The 18,336-nt window shown below is 50.3% G+C and overlaps 3 protein-coding genes across 3 annotated transcripts; 1 reads left to right on the forward strand and 2 right to left on the reverse strand.

Annotated features, from left to right (window-relative positions):
* The first annotated feature begins 954 nt into the window (after positions 1-954).
* Positions 955-5,509, forward strand: LOC133924438 (ABC transporter B family member 15-like). Its single transcript, XM_062369960.1, has 8 exons — positions 955-1,241; positions 1,318-1,372; positions 1,481-1,671; positions 1,794-2,251; positions 2,333-2,873; positions 2,952-3,652; positions 3,746-4,981; positions 5,069-5,509. The coding sequence occupies exons 1-8, from the start codon at positions 1,041-1,043 to the stop codon at positions 5,451-5,453; spliced, it is 3,768 nt and encodes a 1,255-aa protein (XP_062225944.1). The 5' UTR covers positions 955-1,040; the 3' UTR covers positions 5,454-5,509.
* Positions 5,510-8,530: 3,021 nt separating this feature from the next.
* Positions 8,531-10,017, reverse strand: LOC133924437 (probable long-chain-alcohol O-fatty-acyltransferase 5). The gene has a single exon (XM_062369959.1). The coding sequence runs from the start codon at positions 9,842-9,844 to the stop codon at positions 8,795-8,797; it is 1,050 nt and encodes a 349-aa protein (XP_062225943.1). The 5' UTR covers positions 9,845-10,017; the 3' UTR covers positions 8,531-8,794.
* Positions 10,018-13,614: 3,597 nt separating this feature from the next.
* Positions 13,615-15,171, reverse strand: LOC133924439 (peptide methionine sulfoxide reductase A2-1). The gene is made up of 2 exons (XM_062369961.1): positions 14,749-15,171; positions 13,615-13,997 (listed from the first exon to the last, which is right to left on the reverse strand). Exons 1-2 carry the CDS (start codon positions 15,067-15,069, stop codon positions 13,761-13,763), a joined length of 558 nt encoding a protein of 185 aa, XP_062225945.1. The 5' UTR covers positions 15,070-15,171; the 3' UTR covers positions 13,615-13,760.
* Positions 15,172-18,336: the final 3,165 nt, after the last annotated feature.

Raw genomic sequence — 18,336 nt, forward strand, 5'->3', positions numbered from 1 at the left:
ACAAAATTCCAGAGACGTTCACTCGAAAGATGAATATATAGACACTCCCCTTCCAATAATTCATCGATACATATAGATTTGTCTTATTGAAGCTAAAACTCAACATGGGTAAGGAGCAAGGCCTGAGAAGAAGGGCCTGTTTGGCAGAGCTTCTCCTGATTCAAATTCTCTAAAAAAAATTGATTCTCTGAGGAAGTGATTCTGTGGCTGAAAGTGATTCTTAATGATTCTCTAGGATAAACTCTATGAATCAGGAGAATCAGCGTGGTCAGCTCCTCAGGAGAAGCTACTTTTTTCAGCTCCTCAGCTTCTAGTTCATTTCAGTGAATCAGGAGAAGTGATTCACTCAGGGAGCTAAAGCCAAATTCTGCCGTTTGGCAGAGCTCCTCCAGATTCAGCTCAGAAGCTGAATCTGGAGCTCTGCCAAACGGGCCCGAAACAGTGCAGAGAGGGGCCCGACCGTCCGAACCAGTAGAGAGATGCCTTTTGCTAATAACACGTTGGTGATTGCCATTTCGGCCGTCAACGAAATTGCAGTTGACCTCATTCCATGTTCCGAATTCCATGGGATCGTTGGAAGGGATATGAAAAGGAAAAGACGAATAATGCATGTACTCATTCCATCATGCTGTTTTTTTTTTTGGCAGCATGCGAACTGCGACGATGTCGATCGCAGGTACGACTCATATATTCCCGTCTGTGCTTCCATGGGCTCGATTTGGCCGCATCGCTCGGGACAAGCACCGAAGCTGTGCAGCGAACCTCAGGAATAAGCACGATCCATCGATCGATCAGACGTCTCCTTCGGCAGCGGCATATTCGTTACTCGAAAAGCTCCGCGCGACACCGGGCTACGTGACAAGGAGCTTCCCCGGATCAAGCCATCTGATTGGCGTCCGCGGCCTGCAGCGGCAGTCAGCCGATCACTAGCTGGTTCCATTCCATCTACCCAGCTCCAAGGCCCAATGAGCTCCTGATTATTCACTTCAAAAGGAGCAGCAACTGAGAGCTGAGAGTACTCTTGGTTGTGGTTGGGTCCGATGGCCGGGGCCAAGGAGAAGGCGTCGTTCCTGGAGCTGGTTCGCTACGCCGACGGGCGCGACCGGTGCCTGATGGCGCTCGGCGTGCTGGGGAGCTTCGGCGACGGCATGATGCAGCCGCTCTCCATGCTCGTCCTCGGGGACATCGTCAACAGCTACGGCGGCGCCGGGAGCGCCTTCAGCTCCGGCGCCGTCGACAAGGTAAACCGTGAACCACGGCGTACCTGACCTGTTCGCCCCGTGTGGTGCATCTTACTCTTGTGCGATGTCCTTTCAGTTCGCGCTTCGGTTGCTGTACGTCGCAGTTGCGGTAGGCGCCTGCTCCTTCCTAGGTAAGCTGCAGCTAAAAACCGTTGACTTCACCTGGTCTGCTTGGCTCATGTGTTTTTAACGTGACGCTTACCAAAATAGTCCACTCGGTGAAAACTGTTGCTCTCTAGAGGGGCTGTGCTGGACCCGGACTGCCGAGCGGCAGGCATCGAGGATGCGGCGGCTGTACCTCGAGGCCGTCCTGCGGCAGCAGGTGGAGTTCTTCGACGCCGCGGCGCCATCCTCGCAGGCCACAACGTTCCGGGTTATCTCCACCATCTCCGACGACGCCGACACCATCCAAGACTTCCTCGCCGAGAAGGTCTCTCCTTGCACGCACACGACGCTCTCTTCGTGCCACCAGATTTGATGACAAACGCAGCAGCACGCATATGTACTGCAGTTTATTTTGTTGCTCAGCGGGGTCGCGTCGTCATGTTTCAGCTGCCGAATGTTCTGGCCAACATGACGCTCTTCTTCGGCTCGCTGGCCGTGTCCTTCGTCTTCGCGTGGCGGCTGGCGCTGGCGGGCCTCCCGTTCACGCTCCTCTTCGTCGTGCCGAGCGTGCTGCTGGGCAAGCGTATGGTCGCCGCGGCGGGGGAGGCCCGCGCGGCGTACGAGGAGGCCGGCGGCGTCGCCGAGCAGGCGGTGTCGTCCATCCGCACGGTGGTGGCGTATGGCGGGGAGGGGCAGACACTGGAGCGGTTCAGGCGCGCGCTGGCGCGGAGCACGGCGCTCGGCATCAAGCAGGGGCTTATCAAGGGAGCCGTCATCGGGAGCATGGGCGTCATCTACGCCGTCTGGTCCTTCATGTCGTGGCTCGGCAGCCTACTGGTCATTCACTTGCACGCGCAGGGCGGCCACGTCTTCGTCGCCTCCATCTGCATCGTCTTGGCGGGAATGTAAGGCATGCAAACTCATTGTCACCGTTCGTTCGTCAAGTCAAAAGAAGCAGAGCTGATGGCATTGCTTTGTGGTTTCAGGTCCATCATGGTGGCGCTGCCAAACCTGCGGTACTTCGTCGACGCCGCGACGGCGGCGGCGCGGATGCGCGAAATGATCGACAAGCTGCCGCCTCTCGAAGCGGCCGGCAAGAAGGGCGCCGTCAAGGAGAAAATCAGGGGCCAGATCGTGTTCAAGGACGTGCACTTCTCGTACCCATCGAGGCCGGACACGCCGGTGCTCAACGGCGTGACCCTGACCATCTCCGAGGGCGCTACCATTGGCCTCGTAGGCGGGAGCGGGTCCGGGAAGTCAACCGTGGTCTCCTTGCTGCAGAGGTTCTACAGCCCGGACATGGGCGAGATATTGCTGGACGGCCATGCCATCGACACGCTCAACGTGGAGTGGCTCAGGAGTCAGATAGGCCTGGTGAGCCAGGAGCCAGTGCTGTTCGCCACGTCCATCAGGGAGAACATACTGTTCGGCAACGAGACGGCGTCGCTGAAGCAAGTCGTTGCGGCGGCGAAGATGGCCAATGCTCATGACTTCATCACCACATTGCCCCATGGATACGAAACCAATGTATGCAACAATTTAAGATTCTAGCCACAAAATGCACTAAAAGTAGTAGGTACATTGATCACAGTACTTTCGCCGCAGGTTGGGCAATTCGGGACGCAGCTGTCTGGAGGGCAAAAGCAGCGCATCGCCATCGCTCGCGCGCTCATCCGGGACCCCAAGATCCTGCTCCTGGACGAGGCAACCAGCGCGCTGGACTCCGAATCGGAGCGCGCAGTGCAGGATGCGCTTGACCGGGCGTCTGTGGGCCGGACAACCATCACCGTAGCGCACCGCCTCTCAACAATCCGTAAGGCTGACATGATCGCGGTACTCCACGCGGGCCGCGTGGTGGAGTACGGCACGCACGACGAGCTCGTCGGCGTGGACGGCGGCGAATGCGGGGTCTACGCCAGGATGGTGCACATGCAGAAGGCGTCCCTGGCCAGAGAGGAACGCCACCGCGTGGTTGAAGTAGAAGCGGAGAGCAGCAGGATGTCGTTCCAGAGCGTCGAGATCATGTCCGTGGTCAGCAGCGCCCATCCAAGCCCGGTGCCGTCGTTCCGGTCGGTCGAACACCCAGTGGAAGACAGCGAGCTCGACCGCTACCATGCAAAGCGCGACCGCAAGCCGTCGCAGCTCCGCTTGCTCACAATGAATCGGCCAGAGTGGAAGCAAGCTCTGCTCGGGTGCGCCGGCGCGATCATATTCGGCGCGGTACTGCCGCTGTACTCCTACAGCCTCGGCTCGTTGCCGGAGGTGTATTTCCTCGGCGACGATGGCCTCATCCGTTCGAAGACCAGGTACAAATACTAATACAACTAAGATCCATATGTCCATCAATGCTCCCTGTTGCAGAGCAGGAAGGCACTAACGTTTGTCTGAACTCTGAGCAGGCTGTACTCCCTTGTCTTCCTCGGCATTGCCATCGTCTGCATCACTGCGAACATCGTGCAGCACTACAACTTCGCCGTGATGGGCGAGCGCCTGACAGAGCGCGTCCGGGGACAGATGCTCGCCAAGATCCTTTCCTTCGAGGTCGGGTGGTTCGACGAGGACGACAACTCGAGCGCGGCGGTCTGTGCGCGTTTGGCGACGCAGGCGACCAAGGTCCGCTCCCTCGTCGGCGACCGCATGTGCCTCCTGGTGCAGGCGGCCGCCAACGCGACGCTGGGATTCTCTCTGGCAATCGCCGTGTCGTGGCGGCTCGCGGTGGTCATGATGGCCATGCAGCCGCTGATCATCGCAAGCTTCTATTTCAAGAAGGTCCTCATGACGGCCATGTCCATGAAGGCCAAGAAGGCTCAGGTGCAGGGTAGCCAGCTCGCCAGCGAGGCCGTGGTGAATCATCGGACCATCACCGCGTTCTCGTCACAGCGGCGGATGCTCCGCCTGTACGAGGCGGCGCAGGAGGGGCCCAGGAAGGACAATAGGGTGCAGTCCTGGCTCTCCGGCTTCTGCCTGTCCCTGTGCCAGTTCAGCAACACGGGCAGCATGGCGCTTGCTCTGTGGTACGGAGGCAGGCTCATGGCCAAGGGGCTCATCACTCCCACACACTTGTTCCAGGTGTTCTTCATGCTCATGACCATGGGAAGGGTGATCGCCGACGCCGGGAGCTTGACGTCCGACCTAGCTCAGGGAGGTGACGTCGTGCGGTCCGTCCTTGACACGCTGGACCGTGAACCGATGATCAAGGACGACGGTGACGAAGTCAAAGAGTCAAACAGGAAGAGGGAACAGAAGCAGAAGGACATCAATGGCGCCATCGAGTTCAGAAATGTGCATTTCAGCTACCCGACGCGGCCAGAGGTGGCCGTGCTCGCCAACTTCAGCCTTGAGATAGGCGCGGGGAAGACGGTGGCGCTCGTCGGGCCGAGCGGGTCCGGCAAGTCCACGGTGATCGGCCTGGTCGAGCGTTTCTATGACGTGCAGAAAGGCTCGGTTCTGATCGACGGCAGGGACATCAAGAGCTACAAACTGGCACACCTCCGGTCGCACGTCGCGCTTGTCAACCAGGAGCCGACGCTATTCTCCGGCACGATACGCGACAACATCATGTACGGCGATGAGCACGCCACCGAGGACGAGGTGACCAACGCCGCCATGCTTGCCAACGCCCACGAGTTCATCAGGTACAGATCGCTGCAATTCCACCGGTCAGGGACGGCGCGGTTTTTGATTTGTCCTTCGACTGAAACCTGCTTGATTCCTTGCAATAGCGCAATGGAGGGCGGCTACGACGCGCGCGTCGGGGAGCGAGGGGCACAGCTGTCGGGCGGGCAGAGGCAGCGGGTAGCGCTGGCGCGTGCGATACTCAAGAACGCGAGGATCCTGCTGCTGGACGAGGCGACGAGCGCGCTGGACGCCGTGTCGGAGAGGCTGGTGCAGGACGCCGTCGACAGGATGCTGCAGGGGAGGACGTGCGTCGTCGTGGCGCACCGCCTCTTCACGGTGCAGAAGTCCGACACGATCGCGGTGGTGAAGAACGGGAAGGTGGTGGAGAGAGGACGGCACAGCGAGCTCATCGCCGCAGGACGTGGAGGGATATACTACAACCTGGTCAAGCTGCAACACGACAGATCACCGTCCCTTAGTCCTATGTGACACATACGCAAAGGGAGTACAAGTTACTAATATAGCAGCATCCATGAAAAAGTGATCACCAGATTATATAGTCTGCATATATGCAAACTAGCAAGATGGCTTACGTCAATAGCGTGGCTAATTTTACTGTAATATTTATCAGATAATTTTTTATTAAAAATTAGTCTCGTACCAATCCGTATATACGACTTAGGTACAAATTTGGAGCATAAATATTTTTCTTTTTTACTAACATAATTTTTATTTTTTTTATTTTTATGTGTTTTGTTACTAAATGACAAAATTCTTATAAAAATTATATACGTTTTGATCAACTATCAAAATCGTACGACATGTGTATGTAGCCTAATCAAAATCAGAATTGGTTTGCCTTGCCTATTGTCTGTTTGATGTGGTAAACTTGAGCTACACGATGCTTCTTAATATATTATCTTAGTAAGAAAATTGACTTTTTAATTATTTTTATTATGAATTTTAGCCATTGATTAATTGTATTTTATATGGACTCTTTATCTAGGTATATGATTTTATAATAAATTGATTTTTATAAGACTATATTTGATATGGATCCTTATTTTTTCTATTGTAGCCCTAATTTTATTATTGTTAATTTAATTTTATTTGGACTCTTTATTTAGATATTTTACTTTCCAAACCGTACGGGAATCGAACCGCTAATTTTTCATAATTTTTAATTCGAATTTAGATATTTATTAATCGTATTTGATATAGACTCTTTATTTTCTGAATTTAGCTATTTATTAATCTATATTGTTAGATGTTTGTAACAATGAGTGGACTAGATTCTTTTTTTATTAATGTGGTAATTTTGTAATAATAATATAATAGATAATATTGCAACATCCATTGAAGAAAAAATCATTTTTTCCATACATGCAAATAATATAAAAACTAACAAATGAAGAATAAGTTTCTAATTTTTAATTTTTAATATCCTCCCTCCAACCAAAGAAAATCGATGAAAGAATATGTAGATGTTGTGGCAAGTGATGTGTTGTTTGGTCCGTACGTCACATCAGGCAGAGTAGAGGGCACTGTTACAGATGCTGCTTTGTACTGTACTGTTACTGTGCTATTAACGTCACGTCACGGGATACCACGTCAATGAGAGCTTACAATGGATATTCTATGACGTTAAAACAAATGACGTCTAAGAATAATTCAATAACGCCAAAAGTCATAACGTACGAAAGGGTAAATTTCTAGATAACGTTTTATTAAGAATCTATTTATAATTTTTTTTAAATGAGCTAAAAAGTAAAAAATTCAACGTGATAGTTTGGTTCACCGCATGGGCGGGCCAGGAAGTACGTAGTGGTAAGTCATGTCACTACAAATTCAATGACGGCGGTCGACAGGGAGCTTGAGGGTTTAACACACTATGTTTTTTAAGTACAAACTAGTAAGTGGCATATATTAACAGTGTAGTTAGTTTTGCTGTAATATTTTATTATAGTAACATTTGATTAATGGTATTTTATATGAACTCTTTTTGGTATTTGATTTGTATAATAATTTAATTTTTTTCTAAGATTATATTTGATATGGATCCTTCTCTTTTTCTATTATAACCCTATTTTCAATTATTATTTTATTTTATTTTATTTGGACTCTTTATGTAGATATTTTGTTTCCTAAATCGTACAGAAATCAAACCGCTAACTTTTCATAGTTTTTAATTTCAACTATAGATATTTATTAATTATATTCAATATAAACTCTTTGATTTAATCTAGACCATTAGATGCTCATATCAATTAGTTATTCAGATCATTTTTTCTGATCCATATGACTCTTTTCTCTCTCGTATACTAAGATAATCGATAGATATATCAGGGTTACCCACTTAATATGCACCACCATACCTAGGCACACACGTGCTTCTTCGCCTTGTTAATCTCCTCCTTTCGCACACTGGGGAAAGGTCAACTAAGTCAGGCTTATGGTATGAGATCCAAGAGCTAGGCAGGTTGTTTTCTATTTTCTTTGTAAGTCGTATCAGACGGGATGCAAAATCGGTAGTAAATTGGATGGAAAGTGTGACAGGATGCAAAATTTCCACTAGGCTTGTGCATAGTGTCTCTGCCAGAGCCGTTCATTTGACACGTTAGGATATTATAACGCAATCTAGTACGTATTCCGTGTCATTATTTATCAAAATACCGATATTTATCAAAACACGCGATGCTGGTATGCAGCTTTTCCCCTCCTTTGCTACGGTAGATCGGTCTCTCTCTTTTCTTCGCCTCTCTACCGTAGCAAAGGAACCAGATTTATCGGTTCCCCTCCCCTTCGGCGGTCTCTCCGGCACCGGTGGGCGGGGGAACCAGTCTCTTGTTGGTCGATCTGTAAATGTACCTAGTATAGGCTTCCTTGGCATGGTAGTTAGGGTTTCCCCATGGATGGTCGTATGGTGGCTTTTGTTCCTGGTGTCCGGCGCCAGCGATCCCTACGGTAAGGACCGATTCGGCATAGGTCCAGGTCCCTGGTGGCGTTGTGTGCTCATGGAGGTTCCTGTTGTTTTCTCCTCTTTGTCGACGATGCCGGCGACGGCTTCCGTGCGAACTCTGGCGATGTTTGGAGCATATACGTCTGCCTGAGCCCGTCTACGGCTGGGCTTGTTGGATGTGTGAATCCCTTCCCTGGTTTGGGTTCCCCTCTTTCCGGGTCGCTGATCTAATCGGCGGCAGCGGATTTGTCTTCTGGGTCGCTGGCATGTTCGACGATGCCAGATCCTTGATCTGTCATAGCGACGACCGGTGTTCTTTCATCAGCATTTTCGCGGACAGAAGTATGCCAGCAGGACTGCGCTCGTCTGTTCGCTTCTTTTGCGGCGTATCCATGTGTGATGTCTCTCCGTTTTGCTTTGTTGGATTTGTTACTGCCCTTCCTCCGGAGTCTCTGCCTCCACGCGCTGATGCGGTGGTCCAGCGAGCTTTACGGTGGTCGGCTCCAGTGCTGCTCCTGGAGACTTTTGTTTCCTTTTGTAATTTTGAGTTTATCCAGGGACCTTGTTGTAATTCTGTGCTTCATAGTACATTCAAGCCTTGTTCGCCAAAAAAATAAAACCGATATTTGGGCTATTGAGCAAATTTTTCCATGTGTTTACAGATCGAAGAAGAGTGCTAGCCAGCAGAAATGGAAACGGAAGCCACCGAGTTCAGCTTCGGTTTCAAGGATTTTTCGTCTCGAAGTACCAGTAAGTAGTAACTACGGCGGAGGCCAGCCAGAGCCGGGTCGTACCTGCGGTCCATCGTGGTGACGAGTGCGTTGGACGCCGACGGAGTCGGGCTCGTTCGCGCGTGACGCGCCCGTCCAGTCTACGAGCGGCCGGACAAGACTGACCGGGCGGAGCCGACCGCCCAGCCTGCGGCGTCCCGCACGAATGCGACCATCGCCTCGCACTCCGCGACCACCTGCTTGTCGGCGCCAGGCCTCGTGATCGGCGGGAAGAACAGACAGAACCCCGTGGCGAGCACGAACGCCAGCGTCAGCGGCGTTGCCACGACGCGCGGCGGGCGCGGCCACCCTCTGTGCGCGGCCCACCACCCCTCCGCCACCGCGCACGCCCCGTGCAGCGCGAAGAACGCCGTCGCCTCCCCAGTGGGCGGCCGCAGCGTGACGTAGGAGAACATCACCTCGTGCATGAGGCCGGACACGACGAACGCCGCGAGCATCCCCGCTGCGGCGCCGAGGGGTCCGCCGCCGAGGCGCGCGCGCACGGGGTGGTGCACGCACTGGCGGAGCAGGGCCGACACCGAGAGGTTCCACCGACGGCCCCAGAAGTCCCGGAGCGACGCCGAGAGGTACGGCCGGTCGAACTGCGGCTCCAGGTCGACGCCCAGCAGCGCGCGCGCCGCCGCCGCGGCCGCCGCCAGGACGAGCTCAAGCATGAGGTACATGTGCAGGGAGTACAGCGTGAGCAGGACGTACTCGTTCATGCGCTCCTTGTACCGGTACAGCGATACGATGACCGCGAGCAGCGCGGCCATGACGGCGGAGGCGACGAGGCCGAGACCCGATCTCGGGGCGCTCTTGGGGTTGCGGTTGGGATCCCGGAGCGTGACGGGGAAAGTGGCGACGGCGACAAAGGACGGGATCGGTAGGGACGGGTGGAGCGGCCCCTGGTCGGAGGCGAGGAGGAGGAGCTTGAACTCGGCGACCCAGACGAGGAAGAACCCGGAGATGGAGCGCGGGTGGAGCGCGCGGAAGGCGAGCGGGAGGAAGGGGAGGACGGCGAGCACCGGGAGGAACGCGGCAAGGCGGGGCAGCCCCGGGCAGAGGCGGCGCGTGGCGAAACGCACGTAGCCCATGCACGCGGTCACCGCGGTCGCTACAGCGGCGAGGCTGCGCAGGTCGCCGCCGGCCATTTCGGGCGGTCAGGTCAACTCTGAGTAGCGTCGTGGTCGGTGGGCGGTGTAGGGGGGCCGGATCCGTCAGATCAGGAGCGCCACCTGCCACCTGTATTCGATGGACCGTTTGTGTTGGCCCCATGCCATTAAAGAAAGGTCGCTGTAGCTAAGTAAGAGCACGTACAAGGGAAGGGTGCTTATAAAAAAAGCGTGTTTTTTTAATTGTATTGCCCGCTACTGTACGAGAATTCTGGTCTATCTATGACACTAATCTATTTTGTGAATTTTTTTTGCAAACATAGAGCTAATCTATACTAATATTTGGGATTTTTAGTTGATCTTATGACACCTAAAAAACCCTAGCTCCGTCTATGTGTATTGGTACATATGTTTAAACGAAGATCAATGTTCTAAAACATCTAGCTATAAACACATAATATTATTCATGCCCTAACGAAGCAACTCCGTGACTGATCGACTGCTTGGTGTCTCGCAAAGAAAACAAAATAAAAGAAACTGCTAGGTGTTTTTGGTAGTGAAATTAAGCATCTAATCTTCATCTGTCCGTCAACATCTTATCTAGCGAGAGGATGGACCAGTGATCTAGTGGTGCGAGCGAGGATGTTGGTTTCCACCCCGTCTTATGATATGTTTAGTAGGGATTCGAATTCTCTGACAAACGTTTCGATTATGGATTCTTACTAGAAATGTTTTTCTTTTGAATCAGAATCACCTCTAAAATTATTTAGCTAGCTGGTTGAATCCGGTTTCTTGAAAGAGGGAATTGTGATGCAACTGATCACTTTGCCCTTGTGCTCATATACCCTTTTTTTTACATATATGCTATGTGATAAACTAATAATTATTGCCCATTCAGTAATATACATGTTATAATAGTTTGTTTTAGTTTTTTCTAATATTATTTTACTGCTTTTCTCTCTATGATCCTCATCCTTTTCTCACTCCTCGTTACCCTCTCCCCTCCACACTCTGGTCCACCCATATTGTCGGTAAATCAGGAACCAGGGGTCCCCGAATCCCGAGGTCAGACCAGCATTCTGCCATGTGGCGCCTTCCCGCGGGGTTCATCTCCGCGAGGTACGAAAAGACTAAGTTTCGGAAAAGAGCGCTCGATGCCATGAACAGTGGTCCCCGAGTACTCGGGTTCCCCGATGATCTGCAAAGACCAAGTGATCGAAAAGAGAGTGCTCGGGGTCATAAACAGTAGCCCTCGAGCACCCAAGTCCCCCGGCAACCAGAGAAGCCTAGTACCGAAAAGGATGTGCTCGGGGCTGCGAACAGTGGCCCCCGAGCACCCGAGTACCACGAGGACCCAAGGAAGGTAGTTCCAGGAGAGAGTGCTTGGGGCTGCGAACAGCGGCCCCCGAGCACTCGGTTCCCCAAGGATCCGAACAGTCAATTCCGGGAGAGAGTGCTCGGGGTCATGAACAGTGGCCCCCGAGCACTCGGTTCCCCGAGGACCAAGAGAGGGCGTTTCTGGGAGAGAGTGCTCGGGGAGGTGAACAGTGACCCCCGAGCACTCAATTCCCCGACAGCTCAAGAAGTTCTTCGTCGGTGGCCCCCACAGGGGTCCAGCGGTGAGGTGTCAGCCTGTGAAAGGCCCGATGCTGCATTTAAGAGGGCGCGTGGCCTGTCACCTCCAACTGCTCCTGCCACGCTCGGTGTCAGTCCCTACCATATTCTGGCAGAAGGGCGTGGGGGCATTTAATGCACGGGTCCCATCCAGCGTCATCCGGCGCGCCTCGGGATGGCATCGCAAGGCCCGAGGCGCCCCGCCTGCCGCCCTGCTATGTCAGACGAACAAGACCGGGCGGGCACACTGGGCTGCTTTGCGGCTGCCCGGTGGGCCCTCTCCACGGCGCCCGTCGCCAGCGCCATCATGACGACTGAAGACCGGGCGGCGGCGCGTTTTCAAACCCCCCGTCACTTCGCGTAGAGGCCATGATGACTATCTTTCCATCTATGGCGTCTTGGAACTCATGCCCTCCCTTTCGGGGCACGCTACTGCCGGGGGGTATTTAAGAGAGCCGGCGGACACGGACAAAGACAACTGAAGGACTTCCAGAGGATTCTCAGAGACCGAAGAACATCTTCGTACAAGTATAGAAGCTGAGACCACCGAAGAACAAGGAGCCCGAAGCTCTAGGATAGATAAACATTCTTGTAACCAGCAACATTCTTGAGAGACATTCTCAGGGTATTTATAGCATCCACACAGGAGTAGGGTATTACGCGTGGTGCGGCCCGAACCTATCTAAAAATCCCTCCAGTGCATTTACTGCGTTCTGCATTCGATCTTTCCACCCACCTGCCATCGCATTTACACCTATTTATTCCTCCCACAAACACATTCAGAATCATCTCCCGCCGAATCTCAAAAAGAGGTCCCTCAGGATCCCTGTGATAGGAGTTCACCCTCTGACACATACGCACCGTGTCCCCTCTCCTCCCGCTGGCTGGCCGACGGCCTTCTTCTCTCCTTACATCTCTGTGCCATATCCATACCTCCCTCATCGTCCCCCGCTTTCTCCCTCAACCCCTCGCCGTCATTGCTCCCGTCACGGCCAGAAATGGATAGATCACGCCATTAACAGCCGGATCGGATGAGACCGAGCACCTTCTCCTCCTCTGTGCGCTCTCCCTCATCATCCACATCTTCTTCAAAGGCTTGCGTCCTCATAGCACCCTTCTTCAAAGGCAACACCATGGTCCTCGAGTTCGCCTTTGGCCGCGAGACTTGGGACTCAGGAGCAGATCTCCTCCTCCACGCGCCGCCACTAGGCTCCTCCTCCACGCTGCAGAGTGCGAATGCGGCGGCAGTGTGGGCGACGAGCTCAGGAGCCTTGCCGGGTGGAGGGTGATTTCGGAAGGAGGAAGTATTTTGTGGGTGAAACTGGCCTAAAGTCGTTTCACGCTCGCAGTACAATGATCTCAAAATGTTTCGGCCATTTTTTATGGAGAAGCAATCTGCAAACGCCCCGTTTGGAACCGATTCTTTCAACCAAACTGGGCCTTAGTCTGCTCCTAAAATCTATGTGGTATAGCTTAGGGTGCGTTTGGTAGCGTGAAACGTTTCTCATTCTTGCTAGAAATAGAAGAATCATTTCTAAAGAGTTAGTTTGGTTTCTAATTCTTGCCAAAAAAAACCAAGAGAAATATTTATGTTTTTTATACTAGCAGGAGAATCATATGGTGTTTCTCACTAGAATCATCTTCCCCTCTAGCATACAATCTTTAGAAATCCGAATCTACTAAACTAGCTAAGTGATTGTACAAATTGGTTCTGATTCATAGTAGAAATGTTTTCAAGGAAAAACCGAATCTGAAATGTTTGTAGGAGAATCTAGAATCGTGCTAAACCAGGCCTTAGTTGTTCACAGTGCAGACGCAGGTGTGCTTCATCATTGTGGAGTCCATCGTTGTCAATTTTGGAACTTACCGTGACCTTGCACCATCGGCTAGACTACGTTGACACGCTGCACGCAGGTTGACTCATGAAGCCAAAGATTAGGAAATTAATTTTGTGGATCTTGATTCGGAGTTGAAATGCTCTTGAAATTCATGGTGAAAGCTGGGAATTCTCAAGTTGAAAGGTTGAATATTTGAATAAAGGGGTTTATAATTCTAGCTAAAAGCACAATTTATAAGACATTCGTGACGGTGGCAGTAGCTAGCAAGGCCTAGCAAAATCCATCGTGCCGTGCTCCTGGTTAGGCTTGCACATCGACTATAGAAAGGTGACATGAACAGGGGAAGCACGCAAGGTATACTGACCGACCCCCATCATGCAAATACCATTGTTCTCAAGTCTTAACCGGAACTTTCACAATCCATGCGCTTATTCCAACACAAACATACTTGGTACATATATGCCGCGCCGCCGCCGCCGGCCGGCCGGCCGGCCGGCCTGGATTCAACCGTAGCAGCGGATGGGGTCGCTGCAGCTCTTCTTGGCAGACTGCCCGCCCTTCTCGAGGTACTGCTGGTGGTACTCCTCGGCGGGGTAGAACCGCCTCGCCGGCAGGACCTCGGTAACGATCGTCTCCTTCCACTCGTTTTGCTTCGCCGCCAGCGACTCCTGTGCCAGCTTCTCCTGCTCTGCTGTGTAGTAGTAAATGCCCGACCGGTACTGCGTCCCGACGTCGTTGCCCTGATGGATGAATGCATGGGCCAAGCAAACAGAGCTGTGATCAGTGATCAGTTAGGATAGGTCATCGTCACAGAGTTGTGATCAGTTATCAGTTAGATAGGTCATCGTGTAACTGTGAGATGCGACTGTCTACTGACAACAGATTACATCATGTGTTTAGTGATTGCCTCGTTGACAAATGGGGGAGCAGCACCGTTTCTTTATCGACTCGAGGTCTAGCTAAACGAGTTGCTGTTCAATTGAAATGGACAGAGTAATGCCAAAAGAACAGCATCAGATTTTTCTATCAGCAACCTGTTTATTGTTGTTGATGTTTCTTTTTTAAACTAATTGTTCATGTTTATGAAGCTTTTCCAGATCTGATATAGATGGATGCTCACTTCTTAGTTAAGATCTGGTTATCACCTGTTTATGGAGTAGTATATTCTTCATTTCACCAATTGTAGTGTCAATAGCTGGGTCAACTAGTTGGGATAAAAAAAACTAGCCACGTGGAGCAATGTAGAGCCAAAGGTTCTCCACTGTGTTTCACGGTCCCGAATGGCTGGACTTGGCGCATTTTTAATGCAGTAGAATTGAAGAGGTCACTGCCAAAACCCGTTCCAGGTTCATTGAACCTTGCAACAAGTTGCAATGGCTCATCGAACCTTGCAACGCCGGCGATCGGGTCAGCTCGAGAATCTTTGGCTCTACATTAGGCCGGCGCCGGCGCCGGCGACAGTCTCTCGTGGAGTGCTTACAGGAAACGCACCTGTCTGTTGAGCGTGGTGGGGTTGTGCTTTGCCCAGAAGACGTCGAGGAGCACGTCGTAGGGGCACGCCTTGGGGTCGTAGTGCACGCGCACCACCTCGGCGTGGCCCGTGCCGCCGCCGCAGACGTCGCGGTAGGTGGGCGCGTCGCGGTGGCCCTGCGAGTATCCCACCTCCGTGCGCGCCACACCGGGCAGGCGCTGGTACCCGAGCTCCACACTCCAGAAGCACCCCGCCGCGAACTGCGCCAGCTCCAGGCCCTCGCCGGCCGGCGCGTCCGTGTCCGGCGCCAGGGCCGGGTTCGCCGCGACATCGGTGGCCATGGCGATCTAGGAGCGGGCCCGCGGTGGTCGATCGATCTGTTGGGTGGCTTTGGCTGTAGGGTGGACTTAATCAAGGCTCTGACGATGGATCGGCTCTGGTTTCATGGTTTTATAACCCGTTCTTCTGTCTTTTTTTTTTATTCATTCTATTTTGTGGGGTCGCTACAGTGGCCGGTTGCCAGCGGTGATTTTTGTCACTCGCACATAAACAAAAACAAGTGGTTGGAACCTAGTTATTATTATTACAATTTTTATTGATAAGTCACTATATAGAAACATGAAATTACACGGTGAACGAAAAATCAAATAGAGGGCTGAGAAAATCCATTGAAGGTAGAAGATTATTTTAAATATGACCGGCAGAAGAGCTGCATATTATATTAAAAAGGAGAAAATGTTGATGGGTTTTATAACCCATTCTATTAGTTCTTCTCTTTTTTGTCCATTCCATTTTGTGAGATCGTCGTAGTTTAGAAGACTGATTATCAGCGGTGATTTTTGGTCACTTGCGCATAAAGAAAATCACTTCATCGTAACCTAGTTATCGTTGCAATTTTCATTGATAAATCGCTATACAGAAACTTAGAAATTACATAGTGAACAGAAAATCAAATAAAAGCTTGAGAAAATCTATTGAAGACAAAAGATTATTTTAAAATGTAACCGGCAAGAGAGCTACCTGTTATATTAAATAGGAGAAGCGTCCGATAGGTTTTATAACCCGTTCTACTAGTTCTTCTGTCTTTTTTTATCCTTTCCATTTTGTGAGGTTGCCATAGTTTAGAGGGCCGGTTGTCAACGGTGATTTTTGGCCACTCGCTCATAAAGAAAATCAAGTCATCAGAACCTAGCTATTGTTGCAATTTTCATTGGCAAGTCGCTATACAGAAACTTAGAAATTACACAGTGAACGGAAAATCAAATAAAAGGCTGAGAAAATCTACTTAAGATAGAAGATTCTTTTTTTGAAATGTAACCGGCAGAAGAGTTATTGCCTGTTATATTAAATTGGATAAGAGCACGACGATTTTTATAACCCATTCTAACAGTTCTTCTCTCTGTTTTATCCATTCTATTTTGTGAGGTCACTATAGTTTAGAGGGCTAGTTGTCAATGGTGATTTTTGGTAACTCAGGCATAAAGAAAATCAAGTGGTCGGAACCTAGCTATCCTTACAATTTTCATTAATAAATCGCTATACAAAAACTTAGAGATTACAAGGTAAACGGAAAATCAAATAAAAGGCTGAGAAAATCTATTGAAAACAAAAGACTTTTTTAAAACATAACCGACAAGAGAGCTATCTGTTATTGAACAGGAGAAGAGCCCGACACGTTTTATAATCCGTTCTACTGGTTATTTTCTCTTTTTTTTTTATCCAATCCATTTTGTTAGAGCGCTATAGTTTAGAGGGTTGTTTGTCAGCGGTGATTTTTGGCCACTCACGCATAAAGAAAATCAAGTCGTTGGAACCTAGCTATGTTGTAATTTTCATTGGTAAGTCGCTATACAGAAACTTAGAAATTACACAGTGAATGGAAAATCAAATAAAGGCTGAGAAAATCTATTGAAGATAGAACTTTTTTTTAAACGTAACCGGCAGAAGAGTTACATGTTGTATTAAATAGGAGAAGAGCCTGACGGGTTTTATAATCCCTTCTTCTCTCTTTTATCCATTTATTTTTGTGAGATCGCCGTAGTTTAGAGGGCCGGTTGTCAGCGGTGATTTTTAGCCACTCGCACATAAAGAAAATCAAGTCCACGAAACCTAGCTATTGTTACAATTTTTATTAATAAATCGCTATACAGAAACTACAACAGAGCTATGTGTTATATTAAAAAGAGAAGTAAATAATCAAGGAACTGTTCCCTGCCCCGGTCCCGATCCGAAGAACAAAAGGTCTATTCTCATACTATAAGTCACCCTAGGTGATGCATACCAGCGAAGGCCTAAATTTCGGCCTCGTCTATTATTCGCTTCGCAATGGCGGTCACCGGCTGCTCCTTTTGCTCGAAGACAGAAGATGACACCCCTGCTTGCATGCTGGCTTCCACGTTTGCGGCATGCCCCCATGGCTGCAATCGATGTGGTTGCGTCATGCACGCCGTGGCATCTGCGGCCGTGGCCATACACGGATGCACGCAACCGCACCCGCCGCACGAATCGGTTCGTTCGTCATCGGCGCTTTGGATGTTCACCGGCCTGCGCGTGTGAAGCAAACGGTGGCGCGGAGTCGGCCTCGGCGGGCGCGCCACTGTGCGGCCGTGCGCTCGTGTGACGATCTGGTGATCTCAGTCTCCCTTTTTGTTGTGACTAATCTCTCTAGCTGCACCATGGTTAGAAGTTTTTCAACTTGTAGTTCATCTCTCCAGTTGATTCAATTTAAAAAGAAGAAATTAAATGGATGCCATTACAATAATAATTATATTGAAAAATACAATCAACTGTGAAAAATAATATAAGTGCCAGTCTCTGGGTACGAGATCATACGCCTGCGGCTGCTTTTGGCCCACAGTACTCTCGCACACGGGAAACTGTTGGCCTACAGGATGGCAGCATACAAGTGTTAGGAAAACGGATCCGAAAAGTGTTATGGGCTGAGTACTAACCGATTAGACGGTACGAGATGAACGCACACCTATATCTGTGATAGACCTGATAAAGGAGTATATGATACCGTAGGCCGTAGCGTAATAATGTTGTTGCCATGCATGTGAGAGTGGAGTCGCGAAGGACTCTTCGGTGCCAGCTCGAACCTTATTGGCTCCTCATCTCCCGCACAGATCAGCAACAAAATTACTGCACCCTCCGTTTCTTAATATTTATCCACGCTCATCATTGCGAACAAACCAAAAAATACTAAAATCGAGTAAAAAAATGTACTGAAATAACTATGCTACCCCTAATCAATATAAAGATGAGAACAAATAACTCACCAGCGTTAGAGTAAATACATGTATGCACTCAAGGGTATAACAGTAAAATGAACCATAAAACATTCTTATTTACCACAATAAACAAATAATTTAAAACAGATACCACCAAGATCATGAACAAACATTACGAAATGGAGGGAGTACTGTACTGCTAGTGCTCTCTTATTTCTGGAGCGGATTTAGCTTGTTTCTTAGGTGTTCGGGTGAACACTCAAAAAAATTGGCAAACAATAATACTCATAGGTGGTGATTGGTTGGGTGGCCAGGCCCCTAACGAGGCCAGTGCAATGCAAGACCCGGTGATTGGTTGACGAGTCCTAGTCAGGCCAG

Source organism: Phragmites australis, chromosome 7 (genome assembly GCF_958298935.1).
Source record: "Phragmites australis chromosome 7, lpPhrAust1.1, whole genome shotgun sequence".
Classification (NCBI taxonomy): Eukaryota; Viridiplantae; Streptophyta; class Magnoliopsida; order Poales; family Poaceae; genus Phragmites; species Phragmites australis.

What these genes read in the sequence shown, in the direction of transcription:
- LOC133924438 (XM_062369960.1), top strand. Translation starts at nt 1,041, where the DNA reads ATGGCCGGGGCCAAGGAGAAGGCGTCGTTCCTGGAGCTGGTTCGCTAC. An exon ending in CTCATCCGTTCGAAGACCAG is followed by an intron (nt 3,653 to 3,745) that starts GTACAAATACTA and finishes AACTCTGAGCAG; the next exon opens with GCTGTACTCCCTTGTCTTCC. An exon ending in AACGCCCACGAGTTCATCAG is followed by an intron (nt 4,982 to 5,068) that starts GTACAGATCGCT and finishes TCCTTGCAATAG; the next exon opens with CGCAATGGAGGGCGGCTACG.
- LOC133924439 (XM_062369961.1), bottom strand. Translation starts at nt 15,069, where the DNA reads ATGGCCACCGATGTCGCGGCGAACCCGGCCCTGGCGCCGGACACGGAC. An exon ending in CCACCACGCTCAACAGACAG is followed by an intron (nt 13,998 to 14,748) that starts GTGCGTTTCCTG and finishes TTCATCCATCAG; the next exon opens with GGCAACGACGTCGGGACGCA.
- LOC133924437 (XM_062369959.1), bottom strand. Translation starts at nt 9,844, where the DNA reads ATGGCCGGCGGCGACCTGCGCAGCCTCGCCGCTGTAGCGACCGCGGTG.